General features: G+C 42.1%; 1 protein-coding gene across 1 annotated transcript in view; it reads left to right on the top strand.

The window, feature by feature from the left end:
- KIF3A (kinesin family member 3A) overlaps positions 1–21422 on the top strand; it is a gene marked incomplete at its 3' end in the record, with an annotated part of 100367 nt that overhangs the window by 50619 nt on the left and 28326 nt on the right. The window contains exons 7-9 of the mRNA XM_089673052.1: positions 79–276; positions 4691–4865; positions 11412–11510. Of these exons, the coding sequence (XP_089529178.1) occupies positions 79–276; positions 4691–4865; positions 11412–11510 (472 nt within the window). The remainder of the gene's footprint in view (positions 1–78; positions 277–4690; positions 4866–11411; positions 11511–21422) is intronic.

Consider the following 21422-nt stretch of genomic DNA (forward strand, 5'->3'; position numbering starts at 1 on the left):
GATATACTAAAAAAAACAAAGCACCAAATATGAAAGTGCATTACTTGTTACCAACATCTGTTTTCTTCAACAAATTAGGGTTCTGAGAGACAAGCAAAGACAGGAGCAACCGGACAAAGACTGAAAGAAGCAACAAAAATTAATTTGTCCCTTTCCACGCTGGGAAATGTCATCTCCGCTCTAGTTGATGGGAAGAGCACTCACGTACCATATAGAAACTCCAAACTTACCCGACTGTTACAGGATTCACTGGGAGGGAATTCCAAGACAATGATGGTAAGTACCATTAAACATTTTGTAGGCCTATCATTACTGCATATGAGTATACGGTGAAGAGCCAGCAACTTGTTCTCCCGATAAAAGTACTTTATTCATGAAGGGTACAGTGTGCAAGTTACAGCAGCTTGCGCGTTTTGGTAAAAAAACCTTATTCATAGCTATAAAACATTTCCTCCCTCCGTTTATGAATAAAGTACTCTTATCGTGAGAACAAGTTGCCGGCTCTTCTGTTTATACTCCTATGCTGTTTAACCACCTTCCGCCCGCCCTATAGTAAAATTCGGGCGCAAGGTGGTTCTCTCGTTCTGATAGGACGTCATATGACGTCCTACCAGACTCACTGTGCATGCGCGGCTCGGAGTGCGCAGCGCGGCGATCGCCGGTGCGCTGTGTCCCTCGGACACAGCGGATCACGGAAAGAGCCGAAGATGTCGGCTCGGTCATGTGATCAGCTGTGTCCAATCACAGCTGATCACATGTAAACACGGAAATGCCGGTTATCGGCATTTCTCTCCTCTCGAGCGGTCACACTGACCGCTGGAGAGGAGAGCCGGTAATCTGCTTTCTGCGGAGGGGACATGTACACTGATCATCAGGGCACTGATCAGTGTGCCCTGATGATCAGTGTGGCCCCAGAAGTGCCACCTATCAGTGCCACGTGCCAGTGCCCATCAATGCCACATAGTGCATATTGGTGCACATCAATGCCACATATCAGTGCCCATCTGAGCTGCCTTTCAATGTCACCCATCAGTGCCAGTCAGTGCCACCTATCAATGCCAATCAGTGCCAGTCAGTATCGCCTATCAGTGCCAGTCCCGCCTAACAGTGCCAGTCAGTGCTGCCTATCAGTGCCATATATCAGTGTCCTGTATCAGTGCTGCCTTTCAGTGCCCATCAGTGATGCCTGTCAATGCCCATTAGTGCAACCTACCAGTGCCACCTATCAGTGTCCATCAGTGCAGCTTATCAGTGCCCATCACTGCAGCCTCATTAGCGCACATCAGTGAAGGAGAAAAATCACTTATTTACAAAATTGTATAACAAAAACTAAGAAAAAAAATTTTTTTTTTCAAAATTTTCAGTGGTTTTTGGTTTGTTTAAGAAAAAATGAAAATCCCAGAGGTGATTAAATACCACCAAAAGAAAGCTCTATCTGTCTCAAAAAAATGATAAAAATTTCATATGGGTACAGTGTTGCACGACCGCGCAATTGTCATTCAAAGTGTGACAGCGCTGAAAGCTGGAAATTGGCCTGGGCAGGAAGGGGGTATAAGTGCCCTGTAGGCTAGTGGTTAAAGTGCCAGGAAGACACTGTAAGCTTTGGAGCACCGTTGGTCTACCTCCAGGGGAAATCAGCCTAGGAATACATTTTCGTTTGTCTATCATTACTGCAGTGGGAATTAAAATAATATGCAATAATAAGTCCATCAGTGTTCATGTTTCCATCATGTAATGTATTTTTGTTAATGCTGTTTTGTTGGGGTCTAGCGGGTTGCTCAGTAGTGTTCAGTAACTGCAGTGTTTGATGGGTACTAGGCATGACAATACTATGCCTTGCGTTTATCATGAGGTGTTATTTAAAGCATAGGCCATGATTAGCTAAAGAAACAAAAAATTGTGTGGAACATGGACAGTGTTCTGCAGAGCAGAAAATGATAGGTTACAGCTAGAGTCCAACACTTGCAAAGAAGGCAGTTAGCAGCTCTGCAGCAGGTAGAGAACACCTGATCATCTGATACTCCTTTATATATCTTCTTATGACAATAGTAAGGCTGTTGTGACCAGATGTTCACAACGAGCTGCAGAGCTGAACACCTACTATACTGGCAGCCTACTCCTCTAGGTGCTGACCAGTACTTCATATATGCTTATTTGTTTTTACTTTTTTGACATTGGGGAAACTCTTGTAATATTTATTTTCACACAGGCTGAGTTTCTCCAATAACATCATAATGAGTAATTTTACTGGAAGTTGACCTTTTCATAACACTTGATGTCTTAAAGCATTTTGATGAGCATACTACTGCCACTACCTTGAATAGTCCCACGAGGGTTGCAGACACCTAGGTTTAGTTTGTGTGCCAATATATTATCTTGAATAGGGGTCTTCAAACTTGTTAAGCACTATCCTGAAGACTTTAGGGAGATCAGACTGTGAGAAGTGGAAGTAGAGTAAAAAATTGCTTTGTGCCTGCGGTCAGTCAGGGTAGATAATGCCCCATGGTTGGCGTTCGTAGAAAGAACAGTGCCCTATAGATGGTATCAGTGGGAGAAATACTGCCACATCCTTGTTGCCATTGGAGGAATAGTGCCCCATCAATGGTGTCATTGGGAGATGGTTGGGAGAGTTGGTGGGAAAAATTTTGCACCGTTTGTTTCAATAGGAGGATTTGTGCCCCATTGTTGGTGTCAGGAGGAGAAACACTGCAAGCATTCATTATGGCCAAATGAGGATCAAAGAGCTACTACAGTTTGAGGACCACTGCTCTGAAATATAAAGCGCTCCCAAAATAGCAAATTTTATGCCACTTAAAGCGGGCCTCCGACCAATCACCCCCCCCTCCTTTTTTTTTTTTTTCTTTTCAACCTCGCTCACCATTTGGTGGCACATTTCAGATACTCGCCCATCCAGCAGATCCAGCGTTGTCCCGCTGAGATCCTCTTATGCTGAGCCACAGCTCTATCTGGCCACACCATATTTATTCTGACGTAGTCGAGAGCCCCATTGGCTCTTCCTGGTCCAGCAGGTGGGCCTCCCCATGACACGCTGATCTGTCCGCCCCCTCCTCCTTACCTCTATGGAAGGCTATGCCTCCTAGTTATATGTGGCGTACATATCCCAGGAGGCACAGCAGGTAGTGTGCGCATCATGCCCAAGGGAAATGATGTGCACGGGGAAAGAAAACAAAAAAAAACCTCAGCCTGATATGCATGTCATGGAAAGAGGCGTGTAGGGAAGTTGCAGAAGAGGCTGATGGTCCTCTTTATGCAAACATGTATTGAGGTGAGTTATGAAGGCTGCCAAGCTGAACTCTTTTTAACATTGTTAGCTACTTGGCTGTCATTCTAATGCAAAGATGGACCCTGAACAAGGATACCTGTTTTCTCTGTGAATTTAAATTGCTGCACGTGTGTCCCAGATCAGGAGCTTGGATGCTTTGAAATCAGCGATCGTGCATGGCAGCCAAACATCTAGAATTTCCAGGAGGAGACAGTGCAGATAAATCAATCTGTTTCTTCTTATATGTATTTATGAAAAATCACAGTTGTAATTTGGATATATTTTGAAACATTTTGTTTGCGTTTATTTATACTATTTTTAAGTTTTGTTATGTTTTTTTTATTTATTTTGCATTCTTAATAATAAGACCTACCGACAAATGTTATGACATGTCAATAAAATATAAACAGATCAGAGAAGCCTTATTATACCATTTTTAGTTATTATTCTTGAGTGTGCATTAGGTCCATTTTATGAGTTCATTTATGTTAAGAGCATCTAAAAAAGGACGCTGCCTCTAACATTGTAGCTCATGCAGGAATACAGGAGCAATAAATGACAATCCACATTAGATTAAATGATCTCTGTTCACCTTTGCATGATTCCATATTTCAAAGTTTGCAGTAATTGAGAAATTAACACATTAAAAAAGTGCACTTTTAAATGTAATAAATATGTGCAAACTCAAATTCATATATCCTCAAATGATAAATAATCCATATGAAATACAAAAATTTGCAACCTAAATTACATATAACATCAAATAATATTTCATATATAGTACAATGCAGTGGAAAATAAATGCACGTCAATAAGTCCCCGAATCCAATGCGAGGAAAAAAGTGCTGTGTGCCGAACTAATCTTCCCATAAGGTGCTCCTCAGAAAAAACTTGTAAGACTTACCGAACCAAATTGATCTCAAGCCATAGAGATCAAATGAGTGGATAGTGTCCAAACTCCACACTGACAAATCCAGGGAGGATGGATGGATCACTGCATGTTCACACCAGCAACTGGCTTAACCGTTTCATACCGCTCTCAATAGTGTATGAAAGGGTTTAAACTAGAAAATATTTCATAGTGCAACCCCGTTAACGTTTATTAAAAACAATGCATTTTCCTAAAGATGTCGTCCTCTGGGATTTGAGGATTTCTTTATACATTGTTGCCATGAGCTCTTTAGACAAAATATTTGGAGGAAAAAACACAGGTACATTACCTAGTATTCAGGTGATATTATTTAGCAGTGTATATTTATGATCATTATTTTTTACTGACTTAAAAAACTGTCAGCATCTGAGGGGTATTGGTAAATTATTGTGATATTTTTTAACAAATAAGCCAGTCAGAACAGACTATACTAGTTTTTTAGATTTGATTTGCAATCCATGTATGTACTTTTACAGTGCGCAAACATCGGTCCTGCAGATTACAACTATGATGAGACAATCAGCACCCTCCGTTATGCAAACCGAGCAAAAAATATCAAGAATAAGGCCAGAATCAATGAAGATCCCAAAGATGCACTTTTGCGCCAGTTTCAGAAAGAAATTGAAGAACTCAAAAGGAAACTTGAGGAAGGTAATGTTTGACTTGAGTTTGCCTGATACGAATGTTCGAGGACATTGGGGATGTCTTATGATGTGCTTCCAGACTTGTTTGTGCTAAGTGGTGTCTTTTAAAGTGAACTAGTCACAACTACAGGTGTACCTCGGTTTACAAACACCTCGGTTAACATAATATTCGGTTTACGAATGACAATCTATTGAAAAAAATGCCTCAGTTTACAAATTTTTTCAAATTTTTTTCGCAATATGAAGTGTATGTCGGTGCCGATTTTTAAATGCAATTGCCGGCTTTTTTTTTTTTTTTCACTATAGCTCACAGAATTAGCTGTCACATTCCTCGGAGTTAAAGGATACTTTTTCTTTTAACTTGGGGAAATAAACTAAAAGGAAACTTTCTTTTAGCTGAGGGGAAAGTGACCGCTGAATCTCTGAGCTATAGTGAAGAAAAAAAAAAAAAGCTGTAATTACATTTAAAAACCGGCACCATAATAAACAAAACAGCACGGGGTTCCCCCCTCCCATCCATACCAAGCCCTTAGTGCAGTGGTTCTTAACCTGGGTTCGATCGAACCCCAGGGGTTCGGTGAGTCAGTCTCGCGAGTTCGGCGGAGGTGAAGACCCACACCCGACTCATATGATTCGTGATGACATGCCCCGCTTGTCCATCATTGGCTGCAGGTGGTCACGCAACATCGCTTAGCCCAGTGGTCGGCAAGCCGCGGCTCGCGAGCCACATGCGGCTCTTTACACGCTTTAATGCGGCTCTTGTGTGCCGGGCACCCGCTCCCCTCCCTCCTCTTGGGCGGCAGGGACTCTGCAGCGTGATCCAAAAAAAAAAACAGCCAGGGCAACGCGCTCAAATGCAATGATTGGCCAGTCTCGCTGCCACTCACATCCTGATAGCCAGTGATTGGCTGTCAGGATGTGTGTAGGCGGGGCAGCGTGACGAACGTGAGAGGAGCTAGGCTCCTCTCACAGTCCGCCCTGAAGACCGGAACGGCGCGGGAATACGGCGAGAGGAGCAAAGGTAAGTGAATTGACACAGGGGGGACTTGGCTTACTACTTGCTACTTACTTACTACTACTATATAAGGGATTAATTAATATGGGGGATGAATTACTATAGGGGGGATGAATTACTATATGGGGGATGAATTACTATGGGGGATGAATTACTATATGGGGGATGAATTACTATATGGGGGATGAATTACTATATGGGGGATGAATTACTATAGGGGGGATGAATTACTATATGGGGATAAATTACTATGGGGGATGAATTACTATATGGGGGATGAATTACTATATGGGGGATGAATTACTATGGGGGATGAATTACTATAAAACAGTGGTTCTTAACCTGGGTTCGATCGAACCCCAGGGGTTCAGTGAGTCAGTCTCGCGGGTTCGGCAGAGGTGAAGACCCACACCCGACTCATATGATTCGTGCAGTAAATATTATTATGTTTTTGTTTTTGTGTGAAAATCATGTTTTAATGGTTTTGTTCTTTGTTCTTAACGGTTTTGTTCATTTTGTGCACCTATGTATAAATATATACCTATGTTTTGAATTTTAAAAATCATATTTTATTTTTCCAATTAAGAAGGGTTCGGTGAATGCGCATATGAAACTGGTGGGGTTCAGTACCTCCAACAAGGTTAAGAACCACTGCCTTAGTGTCTGGTATGGATTTTGAGGAGAACTCCCACGCCAAAATGTAAAAAAAAATAATGCTGTGTGGGGACGAGTGATCACCTCCCCCCCCCCCCCCCCGAACCATACCAGGCCACATGCCTTCAACATGGGGGGGGCAGGGGGGCTCTCCCCCAAAAAAGTGTAGTGTGAAAAGACAGGCCATGTCTTTGACAAGTCATTTATTAAAAGAAAAAACTAAATGTCCCCCACAGTAGATCCAACGTCAATTATGATGCCCACCGCCGACCCGAAAAAAAGACTCCCCTTCCGATGATGGCTCCTGCATGTGACCCAACCCCATGTGACATCAATGATGGCACATGGGGCAGGGGTCACTTGGGTGATGTCCCTGGGTGGCCCCGTCCCTTACCTATTTAAGAACTGTCAAACCACCGGAGCAGGCAGACGGCGGGAGCCATCGTCGGAAGCGGAGACTTTTTTTTTTTCATATATATATATAGATAGATAGATAGATAGATGGATAGATAGATACATTTTTTTTTTTTTGGGGTGGCATCGTGATTGAGGTTGGATCTACTGCAGGGCACATTCTTTTAGTTTTTTCTTTTAATAAAGGTCTTGTTCTGTCTTTTTTTCACGCTACACTTTGTTTTTTGGGAATGAGTATCGGGACCACGTGCCCCATACTCATTCACGTGGGGGGGGGGGCGGAATCTGGGGGCCACCTTGTTAAAGGTGGCTTCCAGATTCCAATAAGCCCCCTGCCCACAGGCCCCCCACAACCAATGGCCAGGGTTGTGGGGAAGAGACCCCCTGCCCACAGGCCCCCACAACTAACGGCCAGGGTAGTGGGGAGCCCTCCTGCCCAAAAGCACCCCCCCCCATATTGAGGGCATGTTTGGTTCAGGAGGAGAGGGGTGCTCGCTTGTCCCCCCCCCCCCCCCTCCTGACCTGCCGGGCTGCATGCTCGTGTAAGGGTCTTGTATGGCTTTTGGGGGAGACCCCCATGCCATTTTTTTTTTTTTTTTCATTTTGGTGTGGGAGTTCCCCTCAAAATCCATACCAGATCCAATGGGTTTGGGATGGGGGACCCCATGCTGTTTTTATTTTTTTTCTTTTAATTGCCAGCAATTCTTTTACATTCAGCTGTCAGTGGGGAACCCCGCACTCTTCCTGCCTTGACAAAGCATTTGGCCCAAGACACTAGCTTCAACCTAACATTTCCCTCTGTTCCCCACCACTTCGAGCTTTTACCCTTGGCCTTCCTCTGAGTGAATACCCTGATGGATACCTTTTGCCACATTTATAGGATGAGCCACCTCCTGTATATATGCCAAGCATACTTTGGCCCAAATGCTGGTTGGCAGAATTCTTGAACAAGATGTGCCTCCAACAGCTGCCCTTCATAGAGTAATGCCTATATGGTCCCTCCTTGGACAAGTACATAAACGAATTCATGTGGGGTAGGAGTACTCTCCTCCCCCCCACTAAAAAAAAAACAAAAGAAGGTAGATTTTCTGCTCTTGAGACTAGGAAAAGTTCTTGAATGAAAGAACTGTATGTGACCAGCTTAAGTCTGGAAAACACTCTTGTCAGAACACATGGATTTCTAAGCCAGCTAATTCTGGCCCCAAGCTCTTATCCCAGTTCCCAGAACTTGGTGGGCTTTTTTGTCATTTCCAAGGGCTATAAACTGGAGTTTGACTCCTCCTTGCTTCATGCTTTTGAATTTGCCTCATTCCCTGCAAAAACCGGCAGATCTTTTTGTTGCTATTTATCAGCTCCTTTCTCATTGAGTCATTATCCTAGTCCCTAATGGGGAATTCCTTCAGAGATTCTACTCGAACCTGGTCACAGTTTCCAAGGCAAATGGAAACGTTTGTTTTCAAATTGAGAATGGTCCTGTTGATTTGTGAAATGTTTGAACTAGCAAGAACATAACATAAGTTAGGTCAGTTGTTGCATCTCTTTCCTCACCAGCACTATCTACATTTCGCTGTTGGCTTGCCCTAGTCATAACTCTACTCCAGGCATTCTTGTTGTGGGAAACCTGAACATTCTCCAGTTAAAGGACCAACCCTCCATATCCCTGTCAGTCAATGTTCAGCAGACCGTGCAAACATTGTAGAGATTTGTTTGGTTCCTCAACTCTTGGAAATTGTCGCAGGAACTGACTTATTGACCTACCGATTAAACTGTTGGGGCCTGACTTGTGAACTTGCCTCTGTCCAGGATCTTTTGCCCCAGGACTGTCTTCTGTCTCTCCCTTCACAGGCCTGGGCCTTCTGCAGCAGTAGTCTTCATCAGTAATCAAGGAGGCACCAGATGTAGCACCACTGAAAGAGAAGTAGACTTAATTCTGTCTTTGGCATTACTGTATGTTCCAGCCCTGTCTGTCCTTTACATCCCAGGTGTGGAAAATTGTCAGGTGGATTTTTCCAGCTGTCGGCGTTTGGATCTAGGGAAATGGGTTCTTCCCTGTGCCCTGCAGATTGTGTGGCTCTTTTGTCCCGGTCCACCATCCTGCTTCTAATTCACTGGCTTTAAAGGCACGGCTGTAGAAGCTCAGGTCCTGAGTGACAGGCGGATATCAGATTTGGTTTTCCCTACTTTCCTGAAGGCTAGGAATTTTTGACTTCTTGCAAAGTCTACAAACACTCCATATTTTACGTGGTGCAACGCTAGGAAATTCTATCTTAGGAGGTACTCTGAGACACATCCTGTCCTTACTCCAGATTGGTATGGACCAGTATCTGACTGTGAGTACCATCAAGGAGCAAATCTCAGCCCTGGCAATTCTTTTCTTTTGGCTCTTCAGAGACCACTCTTGAACCCTTTAAGGATATTGCCTTGTCTGGACTCTGCCAAGGTAGCCTTTCTCATTGCTATCACTCTGGCACGAAGGGTCTCTGAGGTAACAGCATTATTCTGTAAAGAGCCTTTTCTAGTGTTACACAAAGGTAAGGTTTTCCTGAGGCCTTAAAATTTGACTGGACTTTTATATTACAAAGAAAAGTGTATTAACTACACATATATATGCTCCCACCCCCATTCTAAGCCTATTCTAACTACCCTGTGAAACATAAGATGTGTGTGTACATTCCTGTTCTGAGGATGCTCTGGTCCAGTCACCTGATCAGCTCCCAGCACCTTCAGTGTAGAGGAGGGATAGTTGACAACAGATGCCCCATAGAAAACCTATGAGTGATGTCACCATATAGGCTCTGCAGCCGTTGTTGGTGATCCCTCCTCTTCACTGAAGCTGGCCACTGGGGAGATTGTGACCGGACCGGAAAACCCTCAGAATAGGTAAGTATAGACACCTTTTCTTTACAGATATTAGAATAGGCCTAGAATGGGGTTGGAGAAGTTTCAAGTATAGTTAGGCTTAGACTGGAATTCTACTTTCAGGATGGTTATTCTCATTTCACTCAACCAGGACATTTTATTCTCCTCTCCTTATGTCCTGCTCTAAAGCATCCCAGTGAAATTTCTCTCCACTGTCATGACATGGTACTTACTGTGAAAGTATACCCTTCAGCTACAGTCTCTTTCCGGCAATCGGATTCCTTCTATGTCCCTCCTGAAGGCTCCTGCCTCTCACTCCACCTACGTGGGTTAGACAAGACCTCGTTTGAGCATATAGTCTAAAGGAGTGCCTCCTTTTGGCTGTTAAAGCGGAACTATACTCCCCTTGAATCCAGCATTGTGTTCTCCTTGGAACTTCCTTGTTTTCCGGGTCTCAATTTCCAGCCGCTGTCATTAGCCAGGTTGAGATGACGTTAGCTTCAGCATTGCTGAATTTGTGTAGTGAGCTGCGCTTATGCAGCTTTACTATACAGGGCTGGACAGGCAGGTAAGTAGCTTTAATGCAGAAGAGACCGAGCATGTCTCTTCTGCATTAAAAACCCTGCTTGTCTGCCCATTTACACTTTCTAGCCTAAAATTAAGGTGCACTTTTGGCAGATCACTTGCTTTTATGAGCTTTTTAGCATCAGCCATTTGTTTCTCAGATTTGCAAAGCTGCTGGTCTCACATTTTACTAGGTGGATATTCAGGCCACTTATGACAGTATTGGGTATAAGTTGCTGCAAGCTGTTGTCAGAGTTCATTCGGGCCTTTCTTACCTCATTGGTAATGTGGGCCTGTTGGTGGTGTTCCTGTGTTGCTCATCTTATCATGATGGCATTATGCATACTCTGAGGTTCTGAAGTGGTGTGTTGGTTCAGGTAGTTGATGGTTCAACAGTCAGATTTCAGGTAACCTCTAACACCTGTTAAAGTATAACTACAAGCAAAACTTTTTTTTAGTTTTGGACAGGGTTGAGAGGATTAGAACACCTGTCAGTTTTTATTTCTGTCCTTGCCCCAGTTAAAGAAGATTCACCCTTTCTATTTGTCCTGTTTGCCATTATCATTGAAGTGAAAGTAAGGAAAATCCTAAATTGCGGGATGACCCAAGAAAAGTAATAGAGGGGAAATCTTCCAATGGGGCACTACTTCTGGTGACATGGCGGTCCACAAGGAATTCCCTTAATTTGCAGGGATTTCCTCTTTACACACACCTGTTTAGCTAGGGACAGGTAGTGAGGGGAAATCTCTAAAATAGGACACAGATGGCAAAACAAAATCTCACAGGCTATAACCCTCCCTTGCTCTACCCAAATTTAAAAAAAAAATAAAGTTTTGCCTATAGTTCTACTTTACCTGGACACCTGGAAGCAGACAAATGTAAATTTTTCAGAAGTAAACAACATACAAAGAGGACGTAGATTCAAGCTGTTTTGTCCTTCAGATGGTGCTAAAAAAGCAAATGAATATTAAAGCACTTACATAAGGTATTTTAGAAGTGCTCTGTTGTTTAGGCCCACTGTTTCATTAAATCCATTCAATTTGTTAGGAGAGGAAATTTCTGGTTCTGAAGAGAGTGGATCAGATGAGGATGATGATGAAGATGGAGAAATTGGCGAGGATGGAGAAAAGAAAAAAAGACGAAGAGGTAAGCTCTACTGACTTTATCTGCATTGTATTACTATTGCTTTTTCAGTTCCCATTACAATATGGCCAAAGTATTTTCGTTCAGTATTTTGATTTTCACTTGAGTGAGATTTAAGAATTATTCAGGTTTTTGCCAAACTCCCAATTTGTGTAGCTGAGAGGGTGTTCATACTAGGCAGTATTTTAAGAAGCTATGACATACGGATTTTTCTTCAGCAAGTTTGAGATATAAAGAATTTCAGTGTGGGGTTTGTTGGGTTTGACTGCTACCAAAAAACCTTTTGTGAAAGTCAAAAGTGGCTACAGTGACCTATGACATCTGCTTGTCTGTGGGGGTCCTTAGGAAGTCATAAATGTGTGTTTTTAAAGAATATGTAAACCCAGCATTTCATATTCTTGATGCTGCTGTGCCATGTACAGCAGACACATATAAATGTATTCTGTTCTCTTTGTATTGCTTCCTTTTGTGTGAAATCCCTGGTGTTCCTGCCTGTCTCTCTGATTTCCTATTAAAATCTGACCACACTAAGCAGGAGAACACACGGTGGTCTGTTCTCTAGCTGTGCTGGGAACTCTGTGCTCTCCTCCAATGATCAGACTTATTTGACACCTCCTCCCCCTGCACAGGCTTTCACTATGAAGATTAGTGTACTGCTGTCCCCCCCAGTTCTTATGCAGCTAAGAACAGAGGTTATATGATCACTTATAAAAAAAAGGAAAAAAGATATTTATAATGTTTTTTTATATCTATACACAAATGTTTTGCCTCTCATTTTTTTAAACTGAATGGGTTGTTTTACAAGGTAAGGGTTTACAGTCACTTTAACCTCTCTTTTATAAAATAATGTTTTTCTGTTTTCATAATGAGATGGCAGGAACTTTGTCAAATTTTATTTAACCATTATTATTACTCAGTATTTGTGAAATTCCAACAGTTTAAACATTTTAGAAGTTGTAAAGTGTCAAACACATTACAAGGATAAAGACTGTAAAAGGGAAAATTTATCTGGTCTTACACTCATATACTGTCCAGTTTGTGACCTCAAATACAAAGGTCCTCATTACTCACAGGCTGAGAAATTCCGCCAGTGGTTCAGCTGAGATCATAGAACGCCTTGCTAGAGCAAAGCTTATCATATCTGTTATCAGAGATGTTGCTGCATTTCCTACTCGTTCTACTTGTGTGGCGTCATGGCAGGGTTGTGAGATTTACCCAGCCACACTAATCTGCTAATCATTTCACATATTAGTTATCTGATTGAGATTTCCTATTGGTTTCTAAAAATGGTCACAGATAAAGTATGGGCGAGTAGTATGAGAGATACATTTGGCAACAGTGGGACATTGCATTTACCTGTGTACATTGTAATGCAGGATATACAGTAAATTAATACAGAGCTACTGTACATACGTTCCACAACATGGGAACTTTAGTGTTTTTCCATTAATAACACATGATCTGAGCTTTGATGTATAAAATGCATTCCTGAAAAGCACAACTTGCATTGTATTCTTTAAAGTGTTACTAAACCCAGGACTCTGCATCCACTATATCTAGTCTCCCACAGTACACAGAACATGGAAATGCAATTATTTTAGTAAAATATAAACCGCTAAATACCTTTTCTCATCATCAGTGATAGCAGTCTTGTGACTTCTATCAGTATCCAGCAGAGAACTGGTCAAAGCTTGTAGGAAAAGTTTTCATTCTGCTCTGACTGTCCTATAAGGCTGCATAACCCCTGACCTCTGTCTGGACAGTGATAATTGGCCCTGTGATGATCATATGCACCCTCCCAAGCAAAAAAAAAAAACCTCTAACAATACACACCAAACTGTACATGTGCAGAGTGACTCCTGGAGCTCTGTACTATCAGTAGATGAATTGGGGACAGTAAAAGAAAGGGAGGATCAGAGAAGACAGGATCAAACAGCTTTTTTGCATGTTGTGAAGGATTAACTCCTTAGATTCCAAATTGAGTATAACAAGCATGCTTTTCTTCATATACAGACTGATTTTACTGTTGTCTATTTAGTAATACTTTAAAGACCATCTCCGGGTATTTTAAAAAATCCACCCTTGTTGTGGGGGGGGGGGGGGCACTGCAAGGGTGGATTTTTAAAAAATTGCTCATACTTGTTACTAAACCCAGGATCCTGCATTCACTATATCTGGTCTCCCACAGTACACATAACATGGAAATGCAATTATTTTAGAAAATATAAACTAATAAATACCTTTTATAAAATAAACTGCTAAGTACCTTTTCTCATCAGCAGTCCTGTGACTAATATCAGTGTCTGTCCGAGCACTGGTTAAAGCTTGTAGGAGGAGTTTTCATTCTCCTCTGACTGGTCTATGAGACTTCATGGCCCCTGACCCTCTGTCCAGACAGTGCTGATTGGCCCTGTGCCGATCACATGCACCCTCCCAAAAAAAAACAAAAAACCACTCTCTAGCAATACACACCCAACGGATTGGGGACTGTGGAAGAATGGGAGGATCAGAGAAGACAGGATCAAACCGCCTTTTTACACAATGCGGAGGATTAACCCCTTTAGGGTTCCACGGTGAGAATCAAAAGCATGCTTTACTGCATATACAGACTGATTTTACTGTTGTGGGTTTAGTAACACTTTAATTGCTTGTTATGTCTAGGGAATTACAGAAGAGGTTTCTTTTACATTATACACTGCTCCAATGCTATTCTCCTCTGCCTAAAGCTCTGGTTGGTGCATGGAGCCTCAGCATCATCGTGTACAATACAGGGGCATTAAACCCCTATTGTACACTTAGGAGGCTGGAGTGCGACCAAAGCTCAACTTACAGAGCAGCTGTGGGGGAGCAGTCACAGCACTGAAGGTAGCCTGCTGGAATGAGGAATAATGTAAATATTTTATATCTTATTCCTCAGCAGCAGTTGTGTGAATCTTAGGTAAAATAGACCTCTTAGTGTTTTTCATCTTTGGTTTTTTTTCATCATTAATATGAGGAACATGTTATGGTAATTTTTTTTTCACTAGCATGGCAAATTTGTAATCACTTAGTGTCCGGTAAACCCAAAAAGAAAAATCACATTAAAGCCTTCACAATGCATTTCACTAAACGTGCGTGCCTTTTTTTTTTTTTCTTTATTTCTTTTCATACTTCCACTTTTAATGTAAATACTTGTTTTTCCGGCCACTGACCTCCTCTTTCTGTGTGGTGGAAGCAATCTGGCTGCGTTGCCCCCTTATTACGCACGCTCAGTCTAATGTGAACTTGTCTGTTCCTTACAGATCACATGAGAGCACACTACAGATCTGTGCATGACTGTTAATAGAGGGATTATCACATCTAGCTTTGGTTGAAGATCTATTTATTTGCATAGCTTTCAGGTAGTGTTGTGCTATGTCTCTGTGATGAGGACTGTTTATGAGCAGTGCTCTTTATAAATTTTTCCCTTGTAACAACTCCTCTGTCTTTTATAAAATTTGTCAGTCTTTAGTACCTCGTTAGTAACCATTAATTAATGCTATTATCTGTCCCATCATGTAATGTCAGCAGCTGTTTTGTATGTTATATATTTTTCTTTTGGGATGTGCACATAGGCTTTGATTCCAAAAATGTTTAGCTGGTTTAAATTTGGGGCTTTTCCAGTCCACATTTCATATGGAGTTTTCTCCATATGAAGTTGATTTTCCTGGTAGTCGATTTTGGAGAGAACATGCAATCATCATGCTAGTTAGCGTATCTGCATCAAACAACATAGTTCTTCCACTTTCACATAGACTATGGTTCGTTCTTTTGGCAACCCCGTTTTTGTTCTGAGTCATATGGTACATTAGTTTGAAATATTATGCCATGCTTTCTGAGAATCGCCTGTGTGTTATCACCTGTCTATTCAATTCCATTGTCTGTGTGCAATAGTCTCTGCATTTTGCCAAATTTTTTGCTTACTTGAGCCAAATGCCATTCAAGTTTTTTTGGTACTTCATTTTTTGTTTTGTAACACATATAGTATAGTATAGTATACCTGGAGTAATCATCTATAAAAGTGAGAAAATACCTTTTCTTTCCTGGAATCAATTTTTCCATTTGGACTGATCTGGATCTACATGAGTTAAGTCCAGAGGTTTTTTTCAGCTCTGCTTTTACTCTGCTTTGGAAAGGCTTTTCTTGTATTTTTTTTCCCCTTTTTTTACAGCTGGTGCATTTCATTATTTGATCACGTGGACTAACTTTTATTCCACTTGCATAGTCATTCTCCGTTTATTTCCTTATTATGTCAGGCCTTCTGTTCCCAAGTTGTCTGTACCATGTGTGAATGCAGTTTGAATTTTTTTTCCTCCTTGGAAGTATTAACCACATCATTGCAATTTATTTGATAAAGTTAATCTATAATCTTGCCCTTTGCAAGTAAGATATCCCCTTTTTGTGATGGCACAACTGTCATCTTGGAAGGTCACTACATTGCCTTGTTTTGTGAGCTTCTTCAGAGACAAACGATTAGTTTATGAGCAGGAGCATACATGACATTTTTCACAGGTATCTTTCTGGTGACACTCTGGGAAACGGGATAACAAAGAAAACGGTCTTCTATTCCTTCGGATTCCATTATTTACCTATTTGCTGTGTTGATTTTTTTCTGTTTTACTCTGGTCAAGGTGAATAAAGAAATTTCTGTCATTTGTCATATGACTGTAGCTCCTAAATTAACACACTGTGCCTGCAAAGATGAGGTGCAACATTTTGTATTGAATAACACAATCATTATCGGACGAAAAATCAGTTTCTTCCTTCATATGTTTGGCTTTCTGTAGTTTAGTTTGTGTTTGCATTCCAGCTTTCCATATTCTGCAATCTGCTTTTAAATTTCCTGTTTCTTGCACACACAGCATTCACGTGTTTCTTGTTGTATGGTACTGTTTTTATTCCTATTTTACATCTTTAATGCAGTCTCTGTGATAGAAGCACCATCACTTTTATGCTTATATTCATCCATAAGCTTGCCCTTAACATATTCCAATGTCAGTTTTTCATCTGGGCGTGCATCAAAGGCTGTGACAAGTGTTTCATAACTTTCTGGTAAACCAGTGTTAGTGCTGCAACATGAAAATCTTTTATTTCTTCTCCTATACTTCTCAGGCATCCAACCATTTCCAAGGTGTGCCTTTCATCAGCTCGGTTTGGTATAGCTTTCTAATCAAATACAGTTTATTGCTGAGCTTAGCTCGTTCATCTACCTTTTGTAATTCTTTCCACATTTTGTAGCTGTTTCACACTTACATATACTGTATGTATGATTTTATCATCTTCTATGCTAAAAGAGATTGTGTTCTGAGCTTTCTGGTCTTTCTCTATCCACTCATTTGAAGGGTGTTTTGTCCTGACTTAATTTATACATTTCCACGTACCTTTTTTTTATTAGCAACATTTTCATCTTGAATTTCCAAGACTGGTAGTTTTGGTTTGTCACATTTGGAAATGAAAGTTTTGTTACTGGCCATTTTGATTTATACTGTTGCAGTTTTCTTTCTGTTGCTGTATTTTGCACTTTTTGCTGTAGTTGGCTATAACTGGATGTCTGCCCATAACCTGTTAGATATTCTGTATATATCCCTACCAGACAGAATGCACAGTCCACATGTTTTTATCTGCTGCTTCTCTGCAAACAGGAAAGAGGAACTTTATTATAGAGAAAATACACAGGGTTTATCATAGACGCAGCAACAAACTTATGAACCCCATCTACTGGTTGAAGAATATATCTCTGCTGAAGTGGTTGTTGCACACAAAATACATGAATATTGTATTCCAATAAACGTGGACCCTGCACTGCATGAACGGTCCACTTATTCAGTGTGTCAAGTATTTCAACACAGGGCTTGACAAATTTATTTTGAATCTAAGAGCCAGCTGAAAAAGTTAGGAGCCAGTTTTTTTTGACAGGCAGGGCTTTGTTTTTGGTGACAGAGATGATCAACTGTTGATCTCTAAAGGGGGTCGTTGGTAAAAGGGAACTCGATATAATGTATGGGTCCCCAAGTGGGCTCCTAATATGAAGGGACTCTAATCTAGCAGGGGGGGTCTCTAAGGGGGGGTGCTAATATAAAGGGACTCTGATCTAATGGGGTGGTCTCTAAGGGGGTGATGCTGATATAGGGGAACTCTGATCTAATGGGAGGGTGCTCCCGGTAAAAAGAGGCGAGAGGGAGGAGCCTGAGCATGGCGGCTGTGGGGAGCGAGTGGCTCTAGCTCCTTGCTGGGTCCCGCTTCCCGACCCACCCAGTGACCCTCATTAGGTGCTGACTCACCGGAGTCTGGACGGGGTGGGAGGTGAACCTGGAGAGCCGGAGATGGGAGCTGGTCTGAGGCTGCAGTGTCACGCCGGATCCCCCGGCGAGGTATGAGCGGGAGATCCGTGCGGTGGAGAGGAGACGCTGCGGGACCACGTGACCTGCTGCGGAGCATTACTGGGGGAACGAGGAAACCGGCCGGCTTCCTGATGTGACAGGGAGCCGCAGGTCTATTGCTGCAAGCTCCCCCTGGCTGGCTGTCCGACCCTGGGTCAGGGAGACCCATGAATGCAAAGAGACCCATCCTGCTTCCCTGGGACGAATCCAAAAGAAAAACAGCATCGGAAACCCAGAGGAATCCCCCCCCCCCCCCCCCCCCCCAGGACTGAGCAGCAGGGAAGGCCCTCCACATAAGCCTGGAGCCACGAGCCTGGAGCCACCTCCTGAGAAGGGAAGGGTGAGTGAGTGCTGCGGGGGGCTTACTGTGTTGTGGACCCTTGAGTGACACAGGAGTCCAAGGGGTGAAAGAGGGGAGGGGAGGATTCCCAGGGGTTGGAAGAGAAGAAGAGAGGAGGCCCAGGGATCCCAGGAGAGTAAAAACACATAGGAAAAACAGCAAGCCTGTCTGGTCCATAAAAGATAAAGAAGTGGTAAAATCCCATCTTGAGAATATGAAGAATAAAGGTTCCAAGGGAGCAGGGTTCAAAGGGTCCCAAACAGGAACATTAAAGAAATTTACATCATATGGAAATATTACGCCAGAAAGGGCCCAAGGCGCAAGCGCAAAAGGGGAAATGGACACTAGCTTAGGAAACAGTCCTAGATTATCATTGGGCATGAATAGCAGTTGTAGCCAACAAATAGGGGATGGCTCGGGAAAAAAAGAACTTGATGGTGAACTACAAGTACCAAATAAGAAGGAGATGATAGAAATGTTTCAAAATTTGGAAAAAACTATAAAATATGAAATGACAGCCATCCGTAATGATTTGGGACACCTGCTAACAAGAATGGAAGAATCAGAGGAGAAAGTTAAAATCCAGGCCCAAAACATAGATAATCTAAGGAAAAAAATAAACCAATTAGAAAACTCCCAGAAAAAATTGATCTATAGGATGGAAGCTCAAGAAAATAAAGAAAGAAGGTGTAATCTCAGAGTACGAGGAATCCCAGAGACTGCAAAAGGGGAAACGCTATATGAACTAGCTAAAAAAATTCTGAACTCCATAAGAGACAGACCTGATACAGATGTTATCGAGTTGGACGGAGTGTTCAGAATAGGAAAGTTCAAACAGGCTACAGAGAAGGAAAGACCGAGAGACATAATTGTCCAGTTCCAAAAATATGGGGTCAAAGATGAGATTTGGAAGAAAACTAAGGGAAGATCATTAATTAAGTATGGAGATTGGACTATCCAAATTTATGCGGACTTAACAGCAGAGACCCTATGGAGAAGGAGATCCCTGAGACCCCTGCTGGAGCAAATGAGAAAACAGAATGTGCAGTATAGATGGGGTACCTCAGCATCTCTAATTGGCTGGAAAAACGGGGTCACAGCCTATTTGAGATTCCCGGAGGAACTAAGGGACTTTTGTGATAGACTGGACTTGCAAAGAATGGAGATAGCTGGGTGGGAAGAAGATAAAGGAGATACAGAGAATACAAGAAAAGAGGACTGGCAGCGGGTCAGGGGTAGGGGGACGGAGGCTTCGGGGTTGGGGAGGGAAGGGAGGGAGAATTAAGTAGAAAATAATTTTTTTTTTTTTTCTCTCTCTCTCGCCCCTGGTCTCTCCCCCCCGGAAGTTGAGGTTCTCCAGGAAGCTTCGGTTAAGGGAGAGAAGGAAAGATTCTTTCTGAGTCTAGCTGGTAGAGAGAGGAGATCTGGGGGGGTCGGAGGAGAGGGGAGCCGTCCATGGGCGGAGCTTACGCCCTAAATTTTAAATCAAAAGGTGGAAACAGATCCACAAATGATTTGTAGGCAGTCCATAAGCCTAAAAATGGGTAGGGGAAAAAGAAGAGGAGGGGAGTGCGAGTGGGAGATGGGGGGTGGGCGGGAGGGATCAGAGGGAGGGGAGGTTGGGTTGATATGCTGCAAGATAGTAGGGGGGCCTAATAGGAGGAGACGAATCAGAAGAGAGATAGACAGAATCAAGAAGGATGGAAGAAATACAGTTTATAACATATAATGTGAATGGGTTGAACTGTCCTGGGAAAAGATTTAAGTTGTTTAAAGAGTTACATCACAGGGCTACGTCAGTAGTATTTTTACAGGAGACACATTTTGAGACAGAATCAAATGTGAAACTAAAATCCAAATATTATCCAACATGGTATTACGCTGACTCTCCAATTAAAAGAGCAAAGGGGGTGGCAATAGGATTGGCAAGGAATATGAGATTTGAGTTGGAAGATAGAAGGACTCACCCGGAGGGGAGATTCCTGTTCTTGAAGGGTAAATTACAGGGAATTGAGTGTACACTAGCCAATATATATTGCCCCAACAAGAAACCGGAGATCTTTTTGAAGGGTTTGCTGAAAAAACTGATAGAGTTTAAAAAAGGGCGTTTGATAATAGCAGGAGATTTAAACCTTTGTATGGACCCACAAAAGGATACATCCTCCCTTGTGCAGAGAGAGGGTGGTAGGTCTCTGAGAGCCTTGAAGAAGGCGATCCACGAGTACCAATTGGTGGATACTTGGAGAATGATGCATATGAAAGACAGAGACTATACCTTCTTCTCTAATGCACATGAGATATACTCGAGACTGGATTATATTCTAATAGATCACCAACTCATTGAAATGCTGGTTAAAATAGAAATAGAGACAAGAACTTTCTCGGATCATGCCCCTGTCATAATGAAAATAGGATGGGGAAAAAGGTGGACGGGAGGCTTAGGATGGAGGTTAAATGAGGCTCTTCTCTTGGATGAGGAAATCGTGCAGAAGATCAGGGAAGAGATCAAGGTATATTTCAAGGAGAATGAGACAGAGGAAGTATCGACAGCTACAGTATGGGAAAGTCATAAGGCATATATAAGAGGAATCTTGATTGCAATGGGAGTAAGGAAGAAAAAAGAAAGAAGAGAGAGGGTTAGTGGACTCTTAAAGGAAATCCTGGAGTTGAGCAGATACATAAGAAGAAAATAACAATAGAAACAAGACAGAAGTTAATGGATAAAAAAGACGAACTAGAGAGATTGATGGAAGAGGAGAGGAGAAGAGTATATAATAAAGTATTAAGTGAAAGAGATATAGATGGGGAGATAGACCAGGAAAATACTTAATGAGAGCTCTGAATAAAAAGAAAAACAGGAATTATATAGAAAAGATAAAAAGCCCTAAGGGGGAGTTGGTTCACTCAACTAAAGAAATCATTAAAGTATTTACGGAGTATTATAGAAAGTTGTATAACATCAGTCACCAAGGGTCACCAAAAGAAATTAGAGAAGGTATTAACGAAAAAAGGAAGATATATTTAAAAAATGCGGGATTGCCAAAGCTCAGTGAAACACAATTGAACTCCTTGGATGTGGAAATTTCCCAGGAAGAAATAGAAGCAGCATTAAGAAGTACAGGGGGAGGGAAAAGCCCAGGCCCGGATGGTTATACAGTTAAGTACTATAAAAAATTT

The sequence above is a fragment of the Staurois parvus genome, unplaced genomic scaffold, assembly GCF_062004578.1.
Source record: "Staurois parvus isolate SC_StPar_1 unplaced genomic scaffold, SC_StPar_1.0 ptg000133l, whole genome shotgun sequence".
Classification (NCBI taxonomy): domain Eukaryota; kingdom Metazoa; phylum Chordata; class Amphibia; order Anura; family Ranidae; genus Staurois; species Staurois parvus.